At 36.3% G+C, this 27,156-nt stretch overlaps 1 protein-coding gene across 3 annotated transcripts in view; it reads right to left on the reverse strand.

Moving 5' to 3' along the window:
* The window catches only part of PTPN4 (protein tyrosine phosphatase non-receptor type 4), a 241,659-nt gene that overhangs the window by 13,778 nt on the left and 200,725 nt on the right, over positions 1–27,156 (reverse strand). For all 3 annotated transcript variants that reach the window (XM_007964710.3, XM_037988092.2, XM_073019612.1), the window contains 11 exons: positions 25,742–25,901; positions 24,650–24,733; positions 24,500–24,556; positions 19,111–19,267; positions 15,904–16,070; positions 14,626–14,716; positions 14,484–14,545; positions 10,118–10,264; positions 7,972–8,100; positions 5,065–5,213; positions 2,701–2,836 (listed from right to left, as the gene is read on the reverse strand). In XM_007964710.3, the coding sequence (XP_007962901.1) occupies positions 2,701–2,836; positions 5,065–5,213; positions 7,972–8,100; positions 10,118–10,264; positions 14,484–14,545; positions 14,626–14,716; positions 15,904–16,070; positions 19,111–19,267; positions 24,500–24,556; positions 24,650–24,733; positions 25,742–25,901 (1,339 nt within the window). The remainder of the gene's footprint in view (positions 1–2,700; positions 2,837–5,064; positions 5,214–7,971; positions 8,101–10,117; positions 10,265–14,483; positions 14,546–14,625; positions 14,717–15,903; positions 16,071–19,110; positions 19,268–24,499; positions 24,557–24,649; positions 24,734–25,741; positions 25,902–27,156) is intronic.

The raw sequence follows: 27,156 nt of genomic DNA on the forward strand, positions 1-27,156 counted from the left end.
AACAAATTCACAATGAGATACTACTTCACATCCAGCAGGATAGAGAGTAACACGTGTTGACAATGATGTGAAGAAAACAAAATCCTCATACACTGCTGGAGGAACTGCAAAATGGTACAGAAAATTTGGAAACATCTGGCAGTTCCTCAAAAGGTTAATCAGAATGAAAACATGACCTGGCAATTCCACTCCTGGGTATACCCAAGATAAATGAAAACGTATGTTCACATAAAAATTCATGGCAGCATGACTCATAATAGCCAAAAAGTGGATACAAACCAAGTAAATGTCCATCAACAGATTAACGGATGAACAAAATGTGGTAAAAATCCTTATAATGAAATATTATTGAACAATAAAAAGGAATGAGGTAATGATACATACTGCAGTACAGATAAACCTTTAAATATGCTACTTAAAAGAAGCCAGTTAGAAAAGACCAAACGGTATGATCTCATTCATATAAAAGGTCCAGAATAGGCAAATCTATGGAGAAAGAAAGTAGACTGGTGATTGCCTAGGTTGGAGGTTGGGGGTTGGGGGAGGTTAGAGAGGTTATGAGGGGAAATGGGAATAATTGTTAATGAGCTTGGATTTTTTTTGGGTGGGTATGAAGATGTTTTAAAAATTATATAGCCGGACATGGTGGCTCACGCCTGTAATCCCAGCACTTTGGGAGGCCAAGGTATGTGGATCACCTGAGGTCAGGAGTTCAAGACCAGCCTGGCCAACATGGAGAGACCCTGTCTCTACTTAAATACAAAAATTAGCTGGGCATGGTGGCGGGTACCTGTAATCCCAGCTACTCGGGAGGCTGAGGAAGGGCAATTGCTTGAACCCGGAAGGCGGAGGTTGCACTGAGCCGAGATCATGCCATTGCACTCCAGCCTGGGCAACAAGAGCGAAACTCTACCTCAAAAAAAAAAAAATTAATTAAAAAAAAATTATATAGTAGCGATGGTTGCAAGCCTCTGTAATACACAAAACCCACTGAATTGTACACTTTAAGTGGCTGAATTTTATGGTATGTGAATTGTATTTTAATAAAGCTGTTATAAATGTAAAAGGATGGTTTTTAGGAAACAACTAGAAATTTAAATACTGGCAATTTGATAATATTAAGAAATTGATTACAGTTCAGCGTGATAATGGTACTGTGTTTTTATTTAAAAGGAAAATCAATCCTTATCTTTTAGAGAGACACATTAAAATATTATGAACAAAATGATATATCTAAGATTTGCTTCAAATACAGGGAAAGTGAACAGCTATACAGATGAAACAATATGGCAAATGTGGGATCTGAGTATAAACATGATTTTCATTATATTGCTTATGTTTGAAATTTTCTGTAATTAGAAACCAGGCTGGGCATGGCGACTCATGCCTGTAATCCCAACACTTTGCGAGACTGAGGTGGCAGGATAGCTTGAACCCAGGAGTTCAAGATCAGCCTAAGCAACATAGTGAGATCCCCTCTCTACAAAAAATAAAAAAATCAGCCCAATGTGGTGGCTCATGCCAGTAGTCCCAGCAGAGGTGGGAGGATTGTTAAGCTTGGGAGGCTGAGGCTGCAGTGAGTTATGATCACACCCCTGCATGCCAGCCTGGGCAACAGAGTAAGACTCTTGCCTCACAAAACAAGAACAAAAAAATTATAGGCACTTACTGGATCACATAGGTCAATTTCCTTCAAGTAACCTATTCCACCAACAATGCTATTATTTCACAATGGTTTAATCAGTACAAAAGATAATTTTAACACTAAAATTCCATGATTCCTCTTTTGGCTCCCGAAGCATAATTAACACGCAGTGTAGAATACACTAAAAACTACCTTAATTTCTGTAATTTTTGCTGTGGCAATGTAAGTTTTTTTTTTTTTTTTGAGAGTCTTGCTCTGTTGCCCAGGCTGGAGTACAGTGGTGCAATCTTGGCTCACTGCAAGCTCTGCCTCCCGGGTTCATGCCATTCTCCTGCCTCAGCCTCCCAAGTAGCTGGGACTACAGCTGCCCACCACCACGCCCAGCTAATTTTTTTTGTATTTTTAGTAGAGACGGGGGGTTTCACCGTGTTAGCCAGGATGGTCTCGATCTCCTGACCTTATGATCCGCCCGCCTCGGCCTCCCAAAGTGCTAGGATTACAGGCGTGAGCCACCACGCCCGGCCGCTACAATGTAAGTTCTTATGCAAAAAGAAAAACAATTTCACCACAGCTATTTCACAGAAAGCAGGTCTATCAAGATTCTCCAGTTCAGGGATACTATCATTCTCAGCATTCCACTTGACTAAATAATACAAAACAAGTTCCTCTGTGCCTGTTTAAACACTCAAGATTTAATATGCCAGGCAACTTGCATGTTAGCAAAACTTTTTCTGTAAAAAGTCAGATATTAAATATTTTAGAAATAGCAGGCCTTACGGTACTGTTGCAACTTCTAAACTCTGCAGCTATAATATCAAAGTAGGTACAGACAAATGAGCATGGCTGTGTTCCACTAAAATTTTATTTACAAAAACAAGTGACAGGCCAGATTTGACTACTGGGCAGTAGTTTGCTTACCCCTGTGCTAGAGCTTATTTGACCATGGCAAGGAATTGAAAAGATAAAAAAGGATAAAAATGTGATTTAGAATACACATTGGTAACAAAAATCATCATGTTAAGAATATACACTTGTATATGAAGTGCAGTACTCACAGGTGTTTGGATCATCATGGCTCGTTGATCTCTCATTGTTCTTACAATATCTAGTGGATAAACTGGCTGATTGCATTCAATGAGACACATGGCTGTTTCCATAGTAATAAGAACCCCAGTTCTTCCGATTCCAGCACTAAAAAAGACAAATAAAGGCAAGATCCTACTGATACTATTCGTTATACTATTTGTGGCTTTTGTGCATAAAACTGAATTATAATATAGAAGAACATCATTTTAATATTTTATATTATAAAAGTAGGAAGCCAAATACAGAATATTTTGAAAACAGAAAAAAAATGCACCTACTCATTTAATATTAATTAAATGTTCTGTACCTTCCATCTACCACATTAGTTGGAAAAATACTATTTTAAAGGAGTTAAATTTCAGTTTTTAAAATCTGAATAAGGAATACAAGCTTACTGGAGCAACTCCTCTTTAAAATTCAAAATGATAGAATGACAATAATAAGCCATCAATGAATGCACAAAAGACAACAATATTTTACACTCAAATATATCTTTTTTTTTTTTTGAGACAGAATCTCGCTCACGCCTAGGCTGGAGTGCAGTGGTGAGATCTCCGCTCACTGCAACCTCTACTTCCTGGGCTCAAGTGATTCTCCTGCCTCAGCCTCTCGAGTAGCTGGGATTATAGATGTGTGCAACCATGCCTGGCTAATATTTTTTGTATTTTTAGCAGACACGGGGTTTCAACATGTTTGTAAGGCTGGTCTCGAACTCCTGACCTCAGGTGATCTGCCCGCCTCAGCCCCCAAAGTGCTGGGATTCCAGGCGTGGGCCACCGCTCCCGGTCTCATTTTAAATAAAATTTAAATTAAATTTTACCATTGAGATAGCCAAGAACAACTTTTTAACTTCTAATCTGTGAACATGAATGTAGTAGTCATCAGGGACTTGGGATATAAAATGGTGTTTCACCACTCTTGTTACTTTACCTCCCAAATTTTGGTCTATAATCTGTTTTGATGATTTGAAACTCTACTCTTAAAATGTGTTGGGAAGTTTAAGGATAAAGAGATACCTCAATATATCCTCTGAATAAATCACTTAACAAAGGTGGCCATAATAGGGAGGGAACAACTGTCTCCTAATCTCTGGATCAGTAGCAGTAAAGCCTGGAGTCACTGTATTTGGCCCTTTGAGGGCAGAAGGGGACCTCGGTCTCAAAGAAAGAAAGAGTAGCCTGCTGTTTACTTAAAGCTTTTAGAATTAGCATATCCTTTGGTAGGGTCACTTCAAGAGAGGTAGGAGTACTCAATGAATGTCTTAAGAGGATCCATAGGCAAGGAAGAAGGAAGGGAATCTAAATATTAGGCTATAACCTAATGCCTAAGCCATTGTCTGAATGTGTCCCATAAAATTCCTATGTTAAAACTTAATCACCAATGTGATAATATTAGGAGGTGGAACCGGTGAGGCATGGTGGCTCACGCCTGTAATTCCAGCACTTTGGGAGGCCGAAGTAGATCCGTGGATCCCTTGAGCCCAGGAGCTCCTAGCCTGGGCAACATGGCAAAAACCCACCTTTACAAAAAAATACAAAAATTAGCCAGGTTTGGTGGTGCACCTGTACCTCCAGCTACTCGGGGGGCGGGGGCGGGGGCTGAGGCAGGAGGATCACTTGAGCCTGGGAGGCTTACACACAGTTACAGTGAGCTGTGATCATGCCATTGCACTCCAGCCTGTGTGACAGTATGAGACTCCAACTCAAAAAAAAGAGAAAAGGTGGGACCCTCTGGAGGTGATTAAGTCATGAGGGCTGATGGGATTAGAGCCCTTATAAAACGACTTCAGACAGTGGGTTCGCCCCTTCTGTCCCTTCTAGCATGTGGGGAAACAGTATTCGTCACGTCCAGAGAATGACACAACAAAGTATCATAATGGAAGCAGAGAGCAGCCCTCATCAGACCCTCATGAGAACCTGTGTGTACCCTGATCTTGAACTTCCCAGCCTCCAGAAGTATAACAAATGCGTTTCTGCTCCTTTTAAATTACCCAGTCTTAAATATTTTGTTACATAGCACAAATGCACTAAGACAGCCCACAGTACTGTATTTCATCAAATCTATTGTAAATTGTTAAGACCAATTTCAGAGGTGTCAAAATATGAAAAGGAGGAGCATTTAAGAATCAGTGCAATCAATATTATTTTTATGTCTTATGATAAAGTTACTGCCAATCATATGTTAGAACATATCTTTTGCCTTCTACCTTCAGAGCATAGCTTTGAGTTCTAATTATTACAGTGACAATAACAACATAAGGACAAAATATGTACTCTTTTAAAAATGACTTATCTGTTCATCTATACATTCATAAAAGATGGAAAACAGAATACCTGCAATGGACAACAACAGGTTCTTCCTTGCCAGCCCTCTTGTTTCGTACATGACAAACAAAATCTAGAAAGTCACTCGAATCATCAGGGACTCCATGGTCAGGCCAGGCTATGTACTGGATCTGAGTGAGTGGACGACTTTCATTTTTCTAAGAACAAATGAAAAATTATGCACCTTGACGTATGCATTATTTAAATTGTCCCTATAAACCTCATAAAATTAATCAGGAAAGAAGGGAGGGGGAGATAGAAAACTAAACACAGCTTGCAGCACACTTAGCATTGATCATTAGGTCAGCTGTTCTCTGACCCGCTTCCTCATAGTTGTGTGGTGCCTGCTGCCTCAATCCCAGAGACCCCATTACAAGATTATAGTTCCCCTTAACTGCTCTACAGATAACAACTTGGGACATTATGAAATGTTAAATTTCCCTTTGAGACGTTCTTCTGGGTCCTGCAGACCAATGAAACTACTGACTCAGTCGGTCTAAAGGACCCTGAGATAAGCTAACTCACCAAAGAATGCAGTTTCCACCTCCTGATGATTTCATCCACCTTATCCCAACCAATCAACGACCTTAATTTCCCAGCCCCTTGCTCTCCACCATCCCCTTCAAAACCCCATCCCAGATCTCATCTCCTTGGGGAGATGATTTGAGGGTCTCCTCCCATCTCCTTGCTCGGTACCCGGTGATCATTAAACTCTTTATCTGCTGCATCCCTGCTGTCTCAGTGTATTGGTCTGTTATTGCACAGCAGGAATATGAACCTGTTGGTACTATGACATTATCTTTAAAATATATTCATGTCATTGGAATTTTAGAAGGAAAGCAAAACCAACCACTCCTCTTCTCCACCAAAAGTTATGTATAAACTCATTAGAATGCAAAATTTCAACAAAAGGGAAAGAAACTATTTTATAGAAATAGTTTTATCCATTTAAGTATTGGCTAATTACATTACTACTCTTTTTATAACTCAATTTTTATATGTGTAAAGTATTTTAAAAATGATAATCAAGTACATAGGTAGAAACAAATTAAGAACCAGAGAAATGCTTAAAGAAAACTAATGAATTCTTGGGCAAGCAAAAACAGTAAAGTAAAAAACATTTTTTGTGAACAAAGCTGAACTAATCCTCATACAATACAGATGAAATTATGGAAATCAGAAGAATAAAATCTCAAGATAAATGTATATTAAAAATTGGAGTTAATAAAAACACAAAGTCAAATCAGTGAGATTAATTCTTTTTGGAGAGCCAAGGTTGCTATAATGGAGACAGTAAGAGTATTGGGTTTAGATACATCTTGGTTCAAATCTTGACTCTGCCAGTTATGGCATTCGATGTTTCGGAAAATAATTTCCTTCAACTGAAAAATGAAATAACATCTATACTTTAAAGCACCAGTCTTATGCTAAAAAGACTCCATGAGAGGACCTGTAAATCACCCAATCAGCTACTTGGCACCACATACTCAATAAACCGTTGCTACAGTCATTCAATACTATGATTATAACTATGGTTATTGCCATTTACACTAAAGAGAGCTTCCTGAAAAGTAAAAGGTATTCAAGACTTGAGGTAATATCTGCTATCATTAATCCATTCATGTATGTATTTATCTATGGGAGCAAACTTATTTTCCCAATAACGTTTGGCTCAAACTTTAGAAACTAACTCATGTCTTAGTTCTAATGTACTCAGGGTGTGTAAAGAAAAGCCACTATGGTACATAAAACTGTCATGGATAATCTACAGGTGGAGTATAATAGAGACTATGCTAAAGATAGACATTATTTTATATAAACATACATAGCCTATCTTTCATTACCTATTTCAGAAAACGAAGAAATGTTGTATTGGCTTGACCTGTTACATTAGACCATGAGCTACACAGTATATGTCCCCAAACCCTAAATTCATTCTGATGAACTCTAGCCCATGAAATATTGAAATTTTAAAATTCTTGTAATTTTAGCTTCATTCAAGGCCAGATTCCTTTTCTATAAATTAGCACAACTTCTGCCTTCTTCCCTTTTAGTAAGTAAGGCTCTGTCTCTCCAGTTTCCTTTAATCATGCTCTTGGGGTTGGAGGGGAATTCTCATTTCCAAAGGTTTGACCATTGATAGGATAGTCCTGGGCACTCATAGCTTGGGCTATTTGCTCTTCTCTAGCAGTTATTTCCTTTTTTTAGTCCCTTTCAAAACCAAAGGTGGTTGGCAGGGGGATATCTAGCTGCAGGCAGAGAAAGTAGGGTGCACTGTCTCTAGCAGCCTTACAGAACTGGCAGCATGATGCTCTCCACATACATCTTCCAATTGGGATACTGAGCCATCATTTATTAATCAGTTTCAACTGAAGCCAAGGGGACTGACTCAGGCAGAATTAAGAGCTGGCAATTAGAAATCTACACCCCATCTGCTGTCAGAAGGTCCTGGTTACAACCTTTTCCTTCTTAATACACAGCGGACTGTGAAGTTGCTCTCCTCTACTCTTTTAAAAAAGGAAAATAATTTAATAGCTTTCTATTGTTTTTTCCATTTCCACAGACACACCCAAATACTGTACTGATACTACTTGGAGTAAAAGTTTTTTTATAATGAAACATACCTAAAAAGCTATTCTGAATAGGCAAAGTAGTAACTGTAGTAAGTATTATTTACTAGACTACTTTTTCACTGACCATTCATATCGAGTCATAGAAACTCAAGAAAAATATTAATTATGTAATAGAATAGAATACTCTTAATAAAATTCCAAAGTACCCCATTAAAGCAGATAAATAATTCAATAATTTTTATAGTATTTCCAAGTAACCAATACTCAAACTAAAAACATTTTCAGCTTTCAGTCTTTACCTTGAACACAACAGTTCTAATGAACAGACATCCGGCCTTCTTACCTCTTGGTTAAACAGTGTCATCTTCCTGAAGATATAGGCAGTGTTTCCTTCTTCAGAGTGGCAGGTAACTTGGTAGCATCCATAAGATGAACTGCCTGTGGGTTCTGGCCAATATTGGTGACATTTAACCTGATATTGATATAAATAAATAAAAAATAAATAAAATTATATACCTACGGATTCAAGTTCTATTTTTAAAAATGTTTTAATTTTTAATAAATTTCAAACTCACAGAAAAGTTACAATAATAATTTAATAAATTTCATCTAGATCTGCTGACCAGTGTTTTTTTTTTTTTTTTTTTTTTTTTTTTAAGATATGGAGTTTTGCTCTTGTTGCCCAGGCTAGAGTGCAATGGCAGGATCTTGGCTCACTGTAACCTCTGCCTCTTGGGTTCAAGCGATTCTCCTGCCTCAGCCTCCCAAGTAGCTGGGATTACAGGCATGTGCCATCAAGCCTGGCTAATTTTGTATTTTCAGTAGAGATGGGGTTTCACCACATTGGTCAGGCTGGTCTCGAACTCCTGCCCTCAGGTGATCCACCCACCTTGGCCTCCCAAAGTGCTGGGATTACAGGTGTGAGCCACTGCGCCCAGCCGACATTTTTTCTTTGTCACCTTTTTCCCTTTGTAATAGTAAGTACTCTGGCTATATTTTGAGACAGCAAAAATCCTCACTGAATCTTAAGATTTTTTTTTTTTTTTTTTTTTGAGACGGAGTCTCGCTCTGTCGCCCAGGCTGGAGTGCAGTGGCCGGATCTCAGCTCACTGCAAGCTCCGCCTCCCGGGTTTACGCCATTCTCCTGCCTCAGCCTTCCCAGTAGCTGGGACTACAGGCGCCCGCCACCTCGCCCAGCTAGTTTTTTTTTTGTATTTTTTTAGTAAAGATGGGGTTTCACCAGGTTAGCCAGGATGATCTCGATCTCCTGACCTCGTGATCCGCCCGTCTTGGCCTCCCAAAGTGCTGGGATTACAGGCTTGAGCCACTGTGCCTGGCCAAGATTTTTTAAAACAGCTGTAATGACAAGTAATTCATGTACCATACCACTCACTTGTTTAACGTATACAGTAGTTTTTAGTATATTCACAGAACTGTGCAACCATCACCACAATCACTTTTAGAACATTCCCATTACACTCAAAATAAACCCTACACCAATTAGTAGTCACTGTTCATTCTTCCTCATCTGTTCCCCCATCCTTACCCCAGATCTAGACCACCACTAATCTACTTCGCGTCCCTACAGAGTTGCCTATCCTGGACATTTCATATAAATGCAATCATACAATACGTGGTCTTTTTGACCTCTTTCACTACGCTAAGTGTTTTCCAGGTTTATCCATGTTGTAGTATGTATCACTACTTCGTTCCTTTTTATTGCCAAATAATATCCAACGATAAGACTACACCACATTTTATTTGTATATTTGAGTTGTTTCTACATTTTGGCCATTATAAATAATGCTGCTATGAATGCTCATGTACAAATTTTTGTGTGGACAAACTTTTTCAATCCTTTCGGATTTAGGAACGGAAGTACTAAGTTATACCAACTCGACGTTTAACTTTTTGAGGAACTACAAGACTGTTTTCCAAAATGGCTGGATGATTTTACAAACCCACCATAGGAGGGTTCTGTTTTTTCCATATCATCCCTAGAACTTGTTATTATAGGTCCTTTTTATTTTAGCCATCCTCTTGGCTATAAAGTCTCATTAAGGTTTTGATCTGCATCTCCCTGATAATGATGTTGAGCACCTTTTCTTGTGCTTCTTAGCCATTTGTATATCTTCTTTGGAGAACTGGCTATTCAGATCTGTTGCCCATTTTTTATTTAAATATTGCATTATTTATTTTACAGTTGAGTTGTAAAAAGTTCCATATATACATTAGATACAAGCCCCTTAACAGATGTACATTAATCCCTTTAAATAATAACAATGACAGTAATGGCTAACACTTATGTCACGTTTATTTATGTTAGTCACAGTTTTATGCACTTAACCATGATGATTTAAAACAACAAACCACAAGAAAAGACGACTAAAGGTTACAAAGGCTTAAATAAACATGAATATTTTGACTACATATGTGCAGTATAATTTGAAAAAAGTCCAAGCAATGTGTAAGATTCAACTATGACTTACTCTGCCACGTTCAACTTGTGTGGTCAACATTACAACCATAGAGGAGCCTTGTTCCCAAGTCATCTGCCAAAAATCTGTACAAGTGTGTGGTAATGGCCCTTGACAAGCAATGTACTGATTTATAATGCTGGAAGAAGGGATTTCCATCTAAAAAGAAAAGGGCATGAAAATAAAATGTTTTGCATTACTTTTTACAGTAATCAGGAATATGAAAATCACCCACTAATTGTTATAGTGGATACAACTAATCTCAGTGAACTGCCGTCAGTAAAACAAATCTTTATTAACAATTTCTTATTTCATCTGTAGAAGAAAGTTCATGGCAATGTTCAACAGTCATAGATATTTATCTTTTAATTAGTGGAAATAAGAATTTAAGTATTTTCCAAATATTTTCCTGGGCTCAAGCAATCCTCCTGCTTTGGCATCCCAAAGTGCTGAGATTACAAGTGTGAGCCACACCCGGCCTATTATGATTTTTAAAAGCAGCTTAACCCAGAATTCTGTTTCAGAGGCAGAGACGTGGTAAAGAAATAAAAAATACCTATCTGTAAATAGTGTATGGGTAAAATTTGTGAGGAACAAAAATTCTGCCATTGGTTTTAGCTTGAATTTTTACATATAAAATAACTTTAGAGGATATCAGAATAATATTTAAAATTCATAATTTTCACAAAGACGTAAGATAGTATTTGGGAAAGCTGAGTCATCAGTCATTATCCTACTACATTTTGAGATTAAATATTTTTTTAAGAAGGTGATATATGCACATGACAATTCAAAGAACAAAGAGTGAATAAAGAAAGTCTCTTCTGGCCAGGCACGGTGGCTCAAGCCTGTAATCTCAGCACTTTGGGAGGCCAAGACGGGCGGATCACGAGGTCAGGAGATCGAGACCATCCTGGCTAACACGGTGAAACCCCGTCTCTACTAAAAAAAATACAAAAAATTAGCCGGGCGAGGTGGCGGGCACCTGTAGTCCCAGCTACTGGGGAGACTGAGGCAGGAGAATGGCGTAAACCCGGGAGGTGGAGCTTGCAGTGAGCTGAGATTTGGCCACTGCACTCCAGCCTGGGCGACAGAGCGAGACTCCGTCTCAAAAAAAAAAAAAAAGAAAGTCTCTTCTCCCATTTCAGCTTCTAGTTTACACCCAGGAAAGTAATCTTTTTCTCTCAGTTTGTCATATAACTTTATCAGAGATATTCTATATACAACACACAAACGTATATGCAAAACTAACTTTCCACTTTTCTGTAAGATTGTTTTTTAAAAATGGTAGCATACTATATATAATGTTGTTCTGCTTCTTATTTCTCTTTTTTACTTCATCTTCAAGATCATGTTTGATTAGTAAATAAAATTTCATTCTTTTAAATGGCTCTACTGTATAAATATACAACATAATATTTCATACAGATTTAATGGCCCTCATGTTTTTTATTTTTGTAATCTTGCCCCAACCTGCCCTCACTTGACAGCAAAATCTGACCTGAACTGACCTAAGACTATTTGTACTCTTTATTAGTCTTACTTAGGGAGAATATCTATAGTTTGCTGTTAACTATTCAGATATATTGATTACAGGGCACTTGTCCCATAGCCTGCCAGCGATGTTACTTATTATAGTACATGGTATATGTACTAAACACACTTTCAAAATTCCAAAAAATCGAAATCCAAAAGCATATTTTTCTATACCCTCCCACTCACTGCCCCTTTATGTGAAGAAGGAGGTCTTCCTATGTTGCCTACGCAGGTCTCAAACCCCTGGGTTGAAGCTATTCCTCCAGCCTATGCCTCTCTTCAGTGTTGGGATTACAGGCATGCACTACTGCGCCTGGCCCCATATTTAACCTAAGGTTTCACATAAAGGATGTGGACCTACATGTAGTATTATCAAATTTTTGTTCTTTCAATCTCATAGGTGAAATAGTAATTCCTTGAAGTTTTCATTTGCACTTTTGTTTTTTGTAAATCGCATGTATTTTTCATTTAACTCTGATACTATTTTTCCAAGTGTTAAAACAGTATTGTGGTTTTGCTACCACAAAAAAAGGCCTTATCAGAGGTATATTCTTAAGTAGCTAATCTTCCATCAAGGATTCTCAATTTGCAAATTTGACTACTTGCTAAAATATATTCATAACCCTTAAAACAACTGCAGGGATGTCTTGGTCATGTGGTAGACATACAGCAGTGAAAAATCTGAGTGATCTGAAGACATGCACATTTCCAAGTGAGATCAAACAAACCAACTCTGACATCTTGTTTTACCTCTTATACTGTAAACAAGTGACCTTTTTGCATTCTATGTAGTGCCATACTTTTCACCTTTTGGTTTTTTTTTTTTTTTTTTACTAGTAATTTTGCTGTTTAAAAATGGCCCCCAAGTATAGTTTTAAAGTGCTGACTAGTGTTTCTAAGTTCAAGAAGGATGTGATATACCTCATAGAGGAAATATGTGTTAGATAAGCTTCCTTGAGGCATGAGTTATAGTGCTGTTGACTATGAGTTAAAGGTTAATGGATCAGCAATATATATTAAATAAAGTGTTTTTAAACAGAAACAACATTATGTATTTATCGGCTAATGAAAATGTTGTGACTTTAGGCCTGGGGGAACCTAACCCTGTTTTTTCCCTAGAAGCAATGATTAAATACTCCCTAATTTAGCACGTACAAAGACTTTCCAGAGTATGACAACATCGAATGGTGAAAATTAACCCAATTTACATATACAGTGATATATTTAGGTTTAAAAATAATTTGGAGGCTAGTACTTAGCTGAAACAAGATTGGCCACGAGTTGATAGCTCTTGAAACTGGGTAAGAGGTATGGGGGGACTCTTTTATACTATTCTCTCTACTTTTGTATAGATTTAAAAATGACTATTAAAAATGTCATTTGCATAATTTCCTTTTCTATGAATTGTCTTTGCATGTCCTTCATCCATTATTTTCATTGAACTTTCTTTTTTTTTTTAGACAGGGTCTTGTTCTGTCACCCAGTGACAGTCATATGATCATGGCTCACTGTAGCCTCAACCTCTCAGGCTCAAGCAATTCTCCCACCTCAGTCTCCTGAGTAGCTGGAACAACAGGCATGCACCACCATGACTGCTAATTTTTATATTTTTATTTTTATTCGAGAAATGGAGTCTCAATATGTTTCCCAGGCTTACTTTTCTTATTCATTTATGAAGCTCTTTGTATATTAAATAAGCCTTTTCTAGTATTTAAAAAATTCCATTTATCGTTTGATTTTAGTAGTTTTTCAGCATACCAAAAATAACAAATTTTACCTTGTCAAATTCATCTCTTTAAGCTTAGACATGTATCTAAGCTTAAAAAACCTCCCCCTGAGATTTTAAACAATTTTCACATATTTCCTTCAAGTATTTTCATAATTCCACTTTTAAAATTACATTTTGATATATTTGAAATATATGTTGACATCGAGTGGAGGTGAAGTATTTATAGATGAAAGATATGATATAAAGATCTACTTCAAAAGAACCTGGTAAAGGTGAAACAAAGTGTGTCATGAGTTGACAAGTGCTGAAACTGAGTGATGTGTACATGAAGTTTGATTTTACTTTTTGCTCTAATTTTGTACATTTGAAATTTTCTAATTACAGAGTTAAGAAAAAAATAGTATTTTTTTTTTTTCCGGGTAAGAAAGAAAAATGCCTCTTTACAATGACATATTCTAGACCAGTGGTCCCCAACCTTTTTGGCACCAGGGACCGGTTTCTTGGAAGACACTTTTTCCATGGAGTAGGGTTGGGAGGTGGGGATGGTTACAGGATGAAACTGTTCCAGCATAGATCATCAGGCATTAGATTTTCATAATGAGCATGCAATCTAGATCCCTCACATGTGCAGTTCACGAAGGTCGCACTCCTATGAGAATCTAATGTCACCACTGATCTGATAGCAGATGGAGTTCAGGTGGTAATGTCTGCCCACCACTCACCTCCTGTCATGCGGCCTGGTTCCTGATAGGCCATGTATGATTACTGGTCCATGGCCCAGGGGTTGGGGGCTCTTGTTCTAGACAGTTGACCCGACCACCCATTCATTGGATAGTCTGTTTTATCTCCAATGATTTAAAAGACCATCTCTACCATAAACAAAATTCTAGTATTTATCTAAGTCTATTTATGAACTGGACTATTCCATTCCACTGCTCTACCTGTATATTAAAACCAAAATATTTTATTTAATATTACTTCAATAATATTTTTCATATCTGAAAGTTTTAATATTCTACCCAGGTTAGGATTTTAACATAAAGAAAATAACCTCAAAGTTCATAGTGGCTCCTATTTTTCCAAATGGCAAAGGCATAATAAAAATAAACTTACATTTATATAGTTCGCATTGATGTAGTCTTCATTACCTTTTAAAATGACCCGTGTGGCATCATCTAAAAAATTTAAAAGAAATAATGTTTTAGTAAAGTTATGTTTAAAAGATTAAATTTAACAGAGACAATAAGATACTTACAAGGCGAAATATCTCTGTATCTATTTTTGGAAATATTCTGAGGTAATTTGGCACAAGACATTGTCATTCCAGGTTTTTTCCGATAAAGTTGCTAAAAAAAAAAAGAAAGGGGACAATTCCAACAAAAGCCATAAACAATTTCTGTTTTGTTTTCCGGACTTGTTTCTATACTAACAGGAAACAGGTTTTTTTCCCTTTGAATAGGTCATCTATACAATGATATATTATAGGCTAGTAGAGTACTGAACCAGATTTGCAAAGCTGAATTCTTCAATTTCTAACATAAAGTATGTGTCATATTTTGAAAAGCGGTAAAACTAGTGAAACCAATTCTGCTTACAGCAGGAGCACCTGAAGTTGTGAGTAGCAAATCTGCAGAAAACATTTAACTTTCATTTAGTTTGGAGGTGTTTACAGTATATGAACTAAGAACTTTTGAACAAAAACTAACAGACATATCCTAAATGTTTTATAATTAAACATTTACCTATAACATATATGTCAGAGCAACAATTATTAATAATGGTCATTTCTAAAAACACATTGAAAACGATCCAGGGAGCCTAGCATGGCTGTGCATGCCTGTAATTCCAGTTACTTGAGAGGCTGAGGCCGGAGGACTGTTTGGACATAGGAATTTGAGATCAGCCTAGGCTACATAGTGAGGGGCCACTTCTCAAAAAAAAAAAAAAAAAAAAAAAAAAATTCGGGTTTACTGTTTTAAACAGATTAGGTTCATGCAGTCTGAATAAAACATTTCCAAATCCACTGGGTGGCCGTGGGTCAAATGCGTATTACAAGCACTGAAGAAGCATTCTAGTTCGTTGGATATAATGATCTGTCTGAAGGTTTTGTTTTTCCCAGTTTTCAAGATTGCACTGACAAAAAATAAACAGAGATGAAATATGACAAGGTATAAACTTCAAAAATAAAAGTTATTTTCCTTTAGCTCAGGATTTTAAAGTCTATAATAGCCTATCCTCATCTGCCACTTTTCAAAAAAACAGCTATTTAACTACAGAAAAAAATTCAGTTTGATGACATATGTATAAAATTTCCTTATCCCTCTTTTTAAAAGATATTCTATTTATATAACCATAGCTAGTATTTTGGGAGCAATTTTCAAAATTTGGCATTTTAGAACTCTTTATGTCAAACATTTCTCAGAATATCATTTTAGTTTAGAAATTATAATGCATAGATTAGGCACTTAAAAAACTATGAAACTAGTTAGAAAATATCAGCAAAATGCTTTTAATATATAATGATATTACTTACATCAAACTGTGTCAGGACTGTTCCAGTGATAAGCCCCTCAGCTAGCTGGATCATTGACTCCCGCAGGGAATGGTCATCCTGATGCACACTATCTAGTGGGGCTTTCTCAGGAATATACTGGAAATCTGGCTCATTTTCTAGCTTTTCTTCCACTACATCATATACAGCTAAAAAAACAAACAAACAAACAAACAAAAACAAAGAAGAAAAATCAAACCAATCCCCAAACACGTGGAAATCTTCATGAATTCACATGATAGGAATTTACCAGATACACTGTATAATGTTTTGTTCAAAAAACAATTCATTTATGAAGAATTACAACAGACCTGAGTCTGGCGTCATTGTGCGGGGGACAGAAAGTAGTTGTGGAGTTGAGGGGCTTTACTGTACCTTTGGAGGGAAGAAGCGTTCTTGGCTACATTGCTGAAAATGTCTATAACTTGAAGAGACAATAAGAAAGAGAAGAGCTGCTGAGAAGCACCTGTGAATATACCCTCTCTTAATTTCTAGGGGACCTAGGGCAAGAGTACAAATAGAGACCTATACACCATATGTTTAAGTTACAAAAAACTTGAACACAGTGCTAAACAAAATATGCTTCATCCTCTTTCGGTGATGTATCTACAAAACAACCTGGGAGGCCAGAATTCAAATGAGAATTCTAGGCCAGAATTCATGGTCTTGGTAATGTGAGGAGATTTAGACCCCAGATCCTAGGCCTGTATTCCACCGTTACCCACTCTCAGTCCCATTTTTTAACATAGGGGCTTATAAACACACATGTGAAGATCCCAGCCCACATGCAAGATATATGTATACCTCTCCCTCCACAAACTGTAGCCTCTTAGCCACCTGCTGGGCTAGAATACACATACCATGTGAACCAACATTGAGAGAACGGATGTGTGGAAAATACCCATGAAGATCTAGAGAGGCTCAGGATTACCTGGACCCAGAACTGAGGTTTGAAAAAAGTGGCATAGAAAGGGAAGGGAGGTTATAGCTTGGCATGTCCTTTTGGTCCTATAAAATTATGACTGCATTGGGAGAAGAAAGAGAGCCAAAGCAGGGCCTTCTAAAATATGGAGCCAAGGTAGGGGCCTCTTTTACCGTTGCCTAAGAGATCTGGTTCCTCCTTGAATACCTATACTTTTTTTTTAGAAAAATAAATTTCTGAAATGAAGAATGAAAGGACAAAAAGGTATGACAACATTTTGCCTAAGAAGAAATAAGAATTAAAGGGGAAAAGATCAGAAAACAAAAATATATTCTTGGCAAACATAGTTTAAATTTTAATTATATGATACTTTAAGAATGGAAAAGATAGACCTACACTGAAAGTAGATGCAGGTTCTGCTCCATATTTTGACTATGAAACAATTTAGAAAGAAATTTTGCAAGAAGTAGACCCTAGTGGGTTCCTCTCCTACTTTAAAGCAAAAGGATGAGATCTGGGATTGTAAAAAGGCTGGGTCTTTGCCATCATATGGATTTTTGTTCATATTCTGGCTCTGTACCATCATGAATCTGTGAGCAGGTAACTGAATGTCTTGGTGTCAAAGTATCTTCAACTCTAGAATGGGGATAATTCATCTATCTCATTGGATGTCTAATATGCAAAAGAGCCTAAGTACACAGAAAGCTTTTAATAACTATTAGCTAATATTATCGAGTTCTTTAGGATCTATTATCAAGAGAAAACAGAATACAATAAATAAAGAAAAAAAAATGTTATGCCTGGTTTAAAATTTAAGTAGCTGTATGTGACAGAAAACACCTAATGACTCACCTAAGTATCAGGTCTAAATGAACAAGTTCCTTGAAAAGTCAAAATAGAATGTTCTGTTGAAGTCCTTTTAATCTTCCTAGAAAGCCAATTCTAGACCATGAATGGAAAAGAACACAAAGTGGAGAAGATAAAGTGAAAACGCCTATTTGTGAACAAGAAGTAAAAAGAGGATTTTTTATTTTTAGTTTATAAAAAAGAAAAGTCCTTGCAAAATTTTGCAGGGTTGGGTGTGGTGGTGACAAGTAGAATTCGAATGATATTTTACTTTCCTATGGTACATATTCAACAAGTGGCAATATGGCATTAACAATAATTATTCTGTGGCTAAAATAATGATTAATAGTAAATTGTACAGAACAAAACCAGAAGAATACGTCTAATTCTGGGATATTAGACATATAAAACTTTTTTCTTAGAGCAGACTGATAAAGTGTTGAGGGAACTCTAAACAATGCCATATGAATACTGGCTGAAGACCCTAGGACTGTTAAAGTGGAGAAAGGGAGGAGGGTTTCTGGTAAAATTAGCTATTGTCAAAAAACTGAAGGAAGGGGGGTTAAACTTATAATGCATAGCACAAAGTGATAGAATTAGGAGAAGGACTGAAGAAAGATGGACTTTTAGTTCAATTTATAGTTTGAGCTATCCAAAGATGGAATGACCTGTTTCAGGAGCCAGAAAGTACTCTACCTATATTGGTAGAATATAGATTCTTGAGGTTGTTGTGGAGGAAATTCATGCAATTAACCAAACAGCTAGAGCTTATGGCGTTCAAGGTTTCTCCAAACCTGGAATTCCATGACTATGACTTAACAAGTCAGCTGTCCAGATCGGGAGATGACATGATTAGGCCAGCAGACATCATATACTGAAAACAAAGGCAATATTTTAAAAACACTTTATAGCTTGTTATGGCATTTTCTAAGAGTGGAACAGAGTTCAAATTTACTCATTCATTCAACTAGTATTTATTGAGTACTAGTACTACAACTACTACAATTTAGGGGAAATGAGAAGTCATTTTAGCTATGGTAGTCAGGGGAGAAAGCCCTTCTAAAGATAGTATCTGAGCAGAAACCTGAATGAAATATAGGTATAAGTCAAAACAAAAATCAAAAAGAGCATGTTAGCAGAGGGAACAGCAAGGATAAAAACCCTAATAAGTAGATTAGATTGGAACATCTGAGGAACTGCAAGAAAGCTAGTGTAGAATAGAGGAAAGTAAGCAAGGCTGAGTGGGAGCAAGGGGTGGGGGTCAAAGAACTTGAATTCTGCTCCACGTGTCAATGAAAGCCACTGTGCTTTGAGCAGGAAACTTAGGTGACTTATGTTTTATGTCAGAAATCTGGCTGCTGTGTTCAGTAATGAACAGTAATAAATTATGATAAATACCTGGTACTACATAGAGTACTCACCATTAGGTCGAACTAGAAGCATGAGTTCCCCAGAATGTCTCTCACAACTAGCTTTAATAAACAGCACAACCTGATCGTGAGTGTGTTCTGCAATGTCCCGACCATTGATCAGTACAACTTGGTCCCCTTCATTCAATCTAGGGACACAGAGGTCAGCCTGTAATATAATATAGATAAGTTTTCAGATTGGCATGCAACTTTCTGAAAGGAGAGCACAGGAATTTATTTTTATAGACCTGATAGCAAGAGAACTAAACTACATATAGAAAAGCATCTATTCATTTATTCATCTATTTAAAAAACAGAGAAATCTAGCTTTCCCAGAGAGATAGTATTTTTGTTCCTTCTTCATTCAACAATTTCTTTCCTGATGACCTATTATGTGCCTAGACATACAAGTAAGACTGATGATTTCCAGGTACATACACACAAGTAGCTTTAGCTTTACACTGTCTAGATACATACAAACTTCAGTCATCATGATTTAATTAAGTAACACCAGTCCCCCAACAATACGATTCAAACTTTAGTTACCACAGTGTATTTACTGTGAATAACTGTAGAAAGTACAAACTTTGCTGCTAGCTTCAATACAAAAATCACTACATAAATTAGACACACATCATAATCAGTGGCCAGTCACATCAGTTCTTCCAAAGTTTGGTGGTCATCTGTTTTCAGTTCAAGTGCAGACAGGGAAGCATGTAGTTGGGCTGCCTCCTAGTCTCCCAGAGATAAACCCATATTAAAATGAATAACCTAAACCTAAAGAGGGAATTGATCACAAAAGATGAAAGTGCAGCAAAGTGAATAATGCTAGAGGTGAAGTTTGAATTGACCATAAATAGAGTTAGAGAAGCAATAGATGACCAGGGAATGTTAACACTGGTGTTGTTCGAGAGACTCTAGATATGTAGCCAAAAGAACTTTTGGAGATATTTCACATCGAAAGTTCAAAGGACAAAGTGTTGAAAGCATGTCAAGTAGACAGTATTATGACAATTTGGCAAGACAAGAAGTGAAGTTCATTTGGTATTCTAAGCTGTACCACGGGGAGGAGGCAAGCACCATTTAAACTACTCATGATGAGTTTTCACAAGAAAATAAAACATTTAAATTCTCAGTGTTTCTAATGTTTTGAATTACAGGATACAAAATCCCATATTAGCTTTACTATTTTTTTCATTTCCTTTTACCTTTGTAAGAGACAGTAAAGGAAATTCTTAATGTTTTGACAACAAATTTAAAGGTCTTGGGAACAACCATAATTTTTCCCATTAATCATCAAGATCCTGCACGATTTCATCTTGCATGGTCATTTTTATAGTCTTGCACTATAGTGCAAAGTGAGAAGACAAACAGCAATTAAGGTAAAAGAGACAAAAGAAATAGAAATATAGACAGCATGTTCTGGGAACATAGCAATGAAAATATACGACAGTGAAGGTTGAAGAATGGTAGGCCAGCTTGAGAAGGAACTGATGCGGTTGGATCTTACAAAAAGGGGAACCGCTTGTGGTAAAGGCATGAAGAAATAAAAGCACAACTATTGAAATTCATTATCAACACAAAGTCAATAAAATCCAATAAGGATTGTCATTAGTGGAAAAAATACTGGTCTAGAAGTTACTCTGCTACTTCTGACATGTGTGATCTTAGACATCTGAAGTTCTGAAAAGACATCTGAAAATGAAAAGTTCTGATTATTTCTTAGAGTTGTTGTGAAGATAAAGATAATTCAACCCAAAGCTTTAAAATCTGGAATGTTCAAATTTAGAGTTACGCTCATTCTCTCAAGTTGCTTTTTTGTCTACTTATATAGTGAAGTAGATGACAGACATTCATATACTCCCTCTGAGCACTAGCAATGTGATGCTTTTGTATACCAATTAGTTCCAAGTTTTTGTAGATGTCTTTGAGATACCTGAAGTGTAGTGAATTGGGAGCCAATGGTACTGGGGAAAATGTAATTATAGGCTATAGCAGACAGAGCTTTCCCTCACATTATTTTGTGCATAGTGTAGTTGGCAGAAAAAAAGAGGTGGTCTATGTGTTAAAGAGGATAGCTATGAATCTCTTACTGTATCCATTATCACTAAAGGGAACTCTCTTATAGTTAATATGCCTTTTGTCAGATATGTTACAATTTTTAATTTGCATTTCATTCCGAGCTGACAAGTCTAAATTAACTGTTTGTGTGTATATATACACACATACAGAGCAAGACCCTGTCTTGCTCAAATAGGTATGTTTGAGGGTCTTGCTCTGTGTGTGTGTGTGTGTGTGTGTGTGTGTGTGTGTGTGTGTGTATTTCAGACAGGGTCACGCTATATATTTGAGACAGGGTCTTGGTCTGTTGCTTAGGCTGGAGTGTAGTGGTGTGATCACAGCTCACTGCAGCCTTTATCTCCTGGGCTCAAGTGATCCTCCCACTTCAGCCACTGGAGTAGCTGGCATCACAGGCATGTACCAAAATATCTGGCCAATTTTAAAGTATTTTTTTGTAGAAACAACGTTTCACGATGTTGCCCAGGGTAGTCTTAAACTCCTGAGCTCAAGCAATCCTCCCACCTTAGCCTCCCAAAGTGCTAAGATTACAGGCATGAGCATCACACCTGGCCAATAATGTTAAAATGAGTTTTGTTGGAGCAACAGCTTTTGGCTAAGATTATCAAACAGAAGGAGAATCATAACTTTAATTGGGAGTTATTTTATCCATTTCAGAAGATGTCCAATATAAAAAATGACAATAAAATATTTGAACTCCATAAATATGTACAACTATTACGTATTGATAAAACAACAGAAACCTTTTCCTTTTCCCCTGATTGCCTAAACTGTGGTTTCTAATTAGAAGGTTGTGGTGGTCTCTAAATTAATAAAATAATACAAAAATAATAAATTCCCATTGTTTTAATTTTTTCCCCCAATAGAATGTTTTAACAGAATGTTTTAATTTGTTCTAAATTTCAGCCAATATTTATGGAACATAGTTCTACATGGCAAAAGGGAAAAATTACCAACAATATGTACAGATTAAAAAGAGAAAAGAGTTTTAGAATTCTGTTTGGAAATGAATATATCTATAGAATCTTCTGTGAAACCTTGACTTAATTGAAAACTATCCATATTCATTGCTCAGAAAAATGAATACTTTTTAAATGCATGTAAGTCATTGACTATTACAACTGTCATGTAAATAAAGAAATGTGTATTATACTTTCTAAGAGCAATATATGCTCATTGTCATGATCCAGACAATCAAAAAAATACAGAATACCTGTAATTCCATTACCCACATTAAACACTGTTAACTTTTTAAAGCATGTTTCCAGAATTTTTCTACGTATGTATTATTTTAACAAACTGGTTCAAACATATATGTGAAATTATAACATGCATTTTTCCATAATGCCATCTTATGGATATATTTCCATATTTATATAGAGTTACATTATCATCTCAATAGACACAAAGCACCATATAATTTGTTTTCCCAACTTTAACGATAAACATTTTGGTTATTTTTCATTTTAAACTGTTAGAAACCATACTATAATTAATATCCTTGTATAAGTATTCTTTGTTCCCTAGTCACATTTGATTATTTTTCCACATTAAACAGTTATAAACCATACAGTTAATATCCTTGTATAAGTTTTCTTTGTTCCCTAGTCACATTTGATTATTTTTCCACTTTAAACTGTTATAAACCATACAGTTAATATCGTTGTGTAAGTACTCTTTGTTCCCTAGTCGAATTATTTCATTAGGGGAAATTCCTAAATGTGAAATTGTCAGGCCAAAAGATATACAACTGCTTTAAGTCTTAAATTTTTTTGTTTTTAGCAAAGTTATAAATCACACCATTAAAAGATTTGACTAGTTATGTAAGATTGTTAAGAAACTATTTGTGTTCCTCCCTACCACCTCCCCATCTCTAAAAGTGTTGTTTCAACACTTTAGATATATCTTTCTGTATTTACCTCTGCATCTCTAACATCTCTCTATTTGTTATTCTTTTCTGTTTTAGATATTATCTATTACCTTTCTACATGATAGATGATAATTCATCAATCCTTCATCCCTTCATCTGCAGTCCCAATCATATTCATATTTCCCATCAAATATATATAAAATAAATACTTTTGGATTATCTCTACCATCTTTGTCCCCATCTTTTACATACGTATTAATAGCATGTCCCCAGGAGTCATTTTATACATTATATCCCTGGTCTCGTCCCCCAGTCACAACAGACTTTTTTCAAGTGAGGAAATATGATCCATGCTGGGTCTATTAAGAGTTTACTTCCCAGGAGTTTATAATTTAGACTGCGAGGTCACTGTGGGCTACTGAGCTGGTAATATACAAACCTGGAAGTTATTAGTAGTCATATCCTACTACATGGATTGAGGATCACAATAGCAGTAGGTAGTTACACAATTCCTATTTAGTGGAGACTTAGGAGTCACAATCGTGTGTGTGTGCGTGTGTGTGTGTGTGGTAGTGGTGTTACAAAACTCTGCTTGAAGCTGCTACTAAGTACACTGTTTTTACGTAGACTGGAGTGTTTATCTGGAGTGGCTTGAGAGGTAGGCTGCTTCAATGTACAAATTCATCTGCACTCAGAGGAATCAAACAATCACATAAAAAGAAACAGATGAAAAGTAGAAAGTCTTGATGATTTTAAAAGTTTCTTGTAGAGGTATGATTGCATTCATGCTCTTTAGTTTCATGTGACACCTCAATAGCTATGTGACGTATTTATATTTAAATAAGCTATTCTGTCTTTATGCTCATGCCAGGGGTATTCCAGGAGTACCCCGTTATTTTAGCAAAAAACAAGGTCCTTAAAAACCAGAACCAAAACCACATAACATGATATCCTTGATCAATCTCAATTGTGATTTTCAAACCAACTTTGAGGTTGCTGCAAAGCACCTAAAAAAGCATAGCTGGCCTCTTTCTCTCAGGCTGCTGGTTCTTGTAGTATCATTTCCATTTAAAGTAAAATTTTAAAGGTGCGCATAGGCAAGTATAATGTACTTAAACTACTCTAATAAAAAATAAACAAGCAAACAAAACCCCTCACAAAACTATATCTCTGTCTATATTTTGTTTTTTAAGGGGGTTATTTTGATAGACTCTGTTAATGCTTTAGAAGCACTGAAAGTCATAAATAGCTTCTTTATAAAAACAGGGATTTTAAAAACTTATAGAGAACAAGTAAAAACTAACTTCCCAGCAACTTAAAGAGATTCAGCCAACATTTGACACTTAATAAAAGAAATGATGAAATTTCTTCCTTTATTTAAACTAATAAGAATTATAAAATAAGTACATATTCTTCAAAACAGGATTTATTTGAAACATTTAGATAACTCACAGGTGTTCCTGGTGCTACTCGAGACACAATCACAGGCATCTTCTGATCATATCCTCCCTTAAAAAGAGAGTAAGTAAAATGTTAGTCAAATATTACCAAAATAAGAACACCTTAATTTAAAAACTGAGTATAAAATAAATTCCAGATTACCTTTACATTGAATCCAAACCTTCCATTTTCATCAGGTTTCATTCTGATTAGGACAAGATTATCATGTGGAATACCACCATTAGGCTTAAAAAGACAAAATTAAATAACCTGTAATTTTCTTCACTTAAAATCTATTCTTCAGATATATAGGAAGCATACTTTTTATATGTTTATATTACGTATAGTTTGTAAAAAATCATAATTCTAGTAAAAATTTGAGTTCAGAAAAGTAAATTCTTTGACTAATAACTTGCAGTTAGCCCAACCAGATATATCCTCTCATGCATTCTTGCCAGCACATGCTAGACTATTAAGTGACAGGAGGTACAGAGGCCATGTCTGTCTTTATTAATTGCTATATCCGTAGAACCTGGCTCATAGCAAGCCAGGTTCATATGTATGAGTACACAGAGGGTGCTCATAAATGTTACATGAATTCAAATGATACTTCCTCTGCTTGATATATGTGATTTTAAAAAACAGCTTTATTGAGATATAATTCACATATAATTCACCTATTTAAAGTGTATATTTCCATAATTTTTACTCTTGTCACAGAGGTGTACAAACATCACTATTACCTAATTTTAGAATATTTTCATCAACTCCGAAAGAAATCTTGTATCCATTAGCAGTCGTTCCCCATTTCCCCACCTGCCATCCTCCAAAGCCTAGTCAACCACAAATCTACTTACTGTCTCTTGATAGATCTGACTGTTTTGGATATTTCATGTATACGAAATCATACAACACATGGCTATTTGTCCTGGGCTTCTTTCATTTAGTATGTTCTATGCCTGCCCTTTGAAGGAAAAAATCTGACTAGTTCTTATCAGAGATGATCTCTTCTAGGAATCTTCCCTTAACCCCAAAGCTTATTTAATTATATACTCTGTGCACTCTATGGTCACTTCTAATTATAGAACTTATATCAAGTTACATCATGGCACAATTCATGACCAAAGAATATGATGAAAAAGAGAAGGTACTGTAATACAACTTACAACTAAAAAATGCCACAGTATAAAAGAAATTTCATTTAGGATTTTAAAAATTCAAAGAAAAATGAGAATATCTGAAGAAGCTACTTACAGTGGGCTTTTCAGGAGAAGATGGAATATCAAATGTTTCATTAATATGACTTTCTAGATCTTGTTGTGAGTGTGAATAATGAATTTGGTTCCAACTGTTTTTCTTTGATTGTTTGGGTGGTAAAGCTGGAGGCTTCCCATCTCCAGGTGTCTCTTGTGATCTAGACAATAAGACAAATTTGGAAGCTGTTTCAAAACTTTTTTAAAAGTTAGGGTCAAGAAACCCACATATTTACAATGTCTAGTAGGAGACAGGCTCTAAATTTCATATTTATTTGGAAGTGCCACTTTTTAATGAAAATTTTCCTAACTTTGAAGTAATAAATCTAATTTCCTACTTTATCATATTTATAAACAATTATATAATAAAATATATTTTAAAGGTATTCCTGTGAAGATACCTATTAATCTATTATAACAAAGTAAACAGCTTTCCAAAAAAAATTGTTTAAGGTTTTCAGAGGAGTCATGGGTAGCCAGGAATAAGGGAGGCAAGAAAATCCAGAACTGATAATTGGGCAGTTCCACAGATAAAGTAACTATTCCAGTCTAAATAGCTTAAGAGACTGGCCTAATCTTTTTAGAAATAAAATACGATTCATGGAAGTATTGAATTCAATGATGTGATAAGGATTGGAAATCTGAGTAAGAGTGCTGAGATCATCACCAGAGACAAAACTGGTTTAGATATTGTCAGAACATACGATTTAAGGTGAGAAAACTCAATCCAATTAACATTAGAGAGCATAAGCCTCAATTTGTGGCAACAGGAATTGATAAAAAGAGCTAGATATGATAAAGGTAACTTCAGGGCAGAAACTCTAGCTTTAAACAAGCATAACATGTATAAAAACATTACTTGTGGCTGGGTGCGGTGGCTCATGCCTGTAACCCCAGCACTTTGGGAGGCCGAGGTGGCCGGATCACAAGGTCAGGAGATCGAGACCATCCTGGCTAACATGGTGAAACCCCCTCTCTACTAAAAATACAAAACATTAGCCGGGAGTGGTGGCGGGCGCCTGTAGTCCCAGCTACCGGGAGGCTGAGGCAGGAGAATGGCATGAACCTGGGAGGCGCAGCTTGCAGTGAGCTGAGATTGCACCACTGCACTCTAGCCTGGGCGACAGAAGGAAACTCCATTTCAAACAAAACAAAACAAAACAAAACATTACTTGTGAGCTTTCCACAAAGGCCAAAAGTGGAAACTTGTGGTTCAACTTGTGTCTTAAGAAGTATGCATCCACGGAACTTGTGGATTTGGGAGAAGTAAAGTATTAAATAGGTAAGGGGAAAATTGTTCTTGATAAGAACACTGACCACTATTGGCGTTATTACCAGATAAAATAATTACTGCCTTATTGCCTAAGGACAGGTATAAGAGTGATGACAGCTACTGTGTCAATTCACATGACTGCT

This window comes from Chlorocebus sabaeus, chromosome 10 (assembly GCF_047675955.1).
Source record: "Chlorocebus sabaeus isolate Y175 chromosome 10, mChlSab1.0.hap1, whole genome shotgun sequence".
Lineage (NCBI taxonomy): Eukaryota > Metazoa > Chordata > Mammalia > Primates > Cercopithecidae > Chlorocebus > Chlorocebus sabaeus.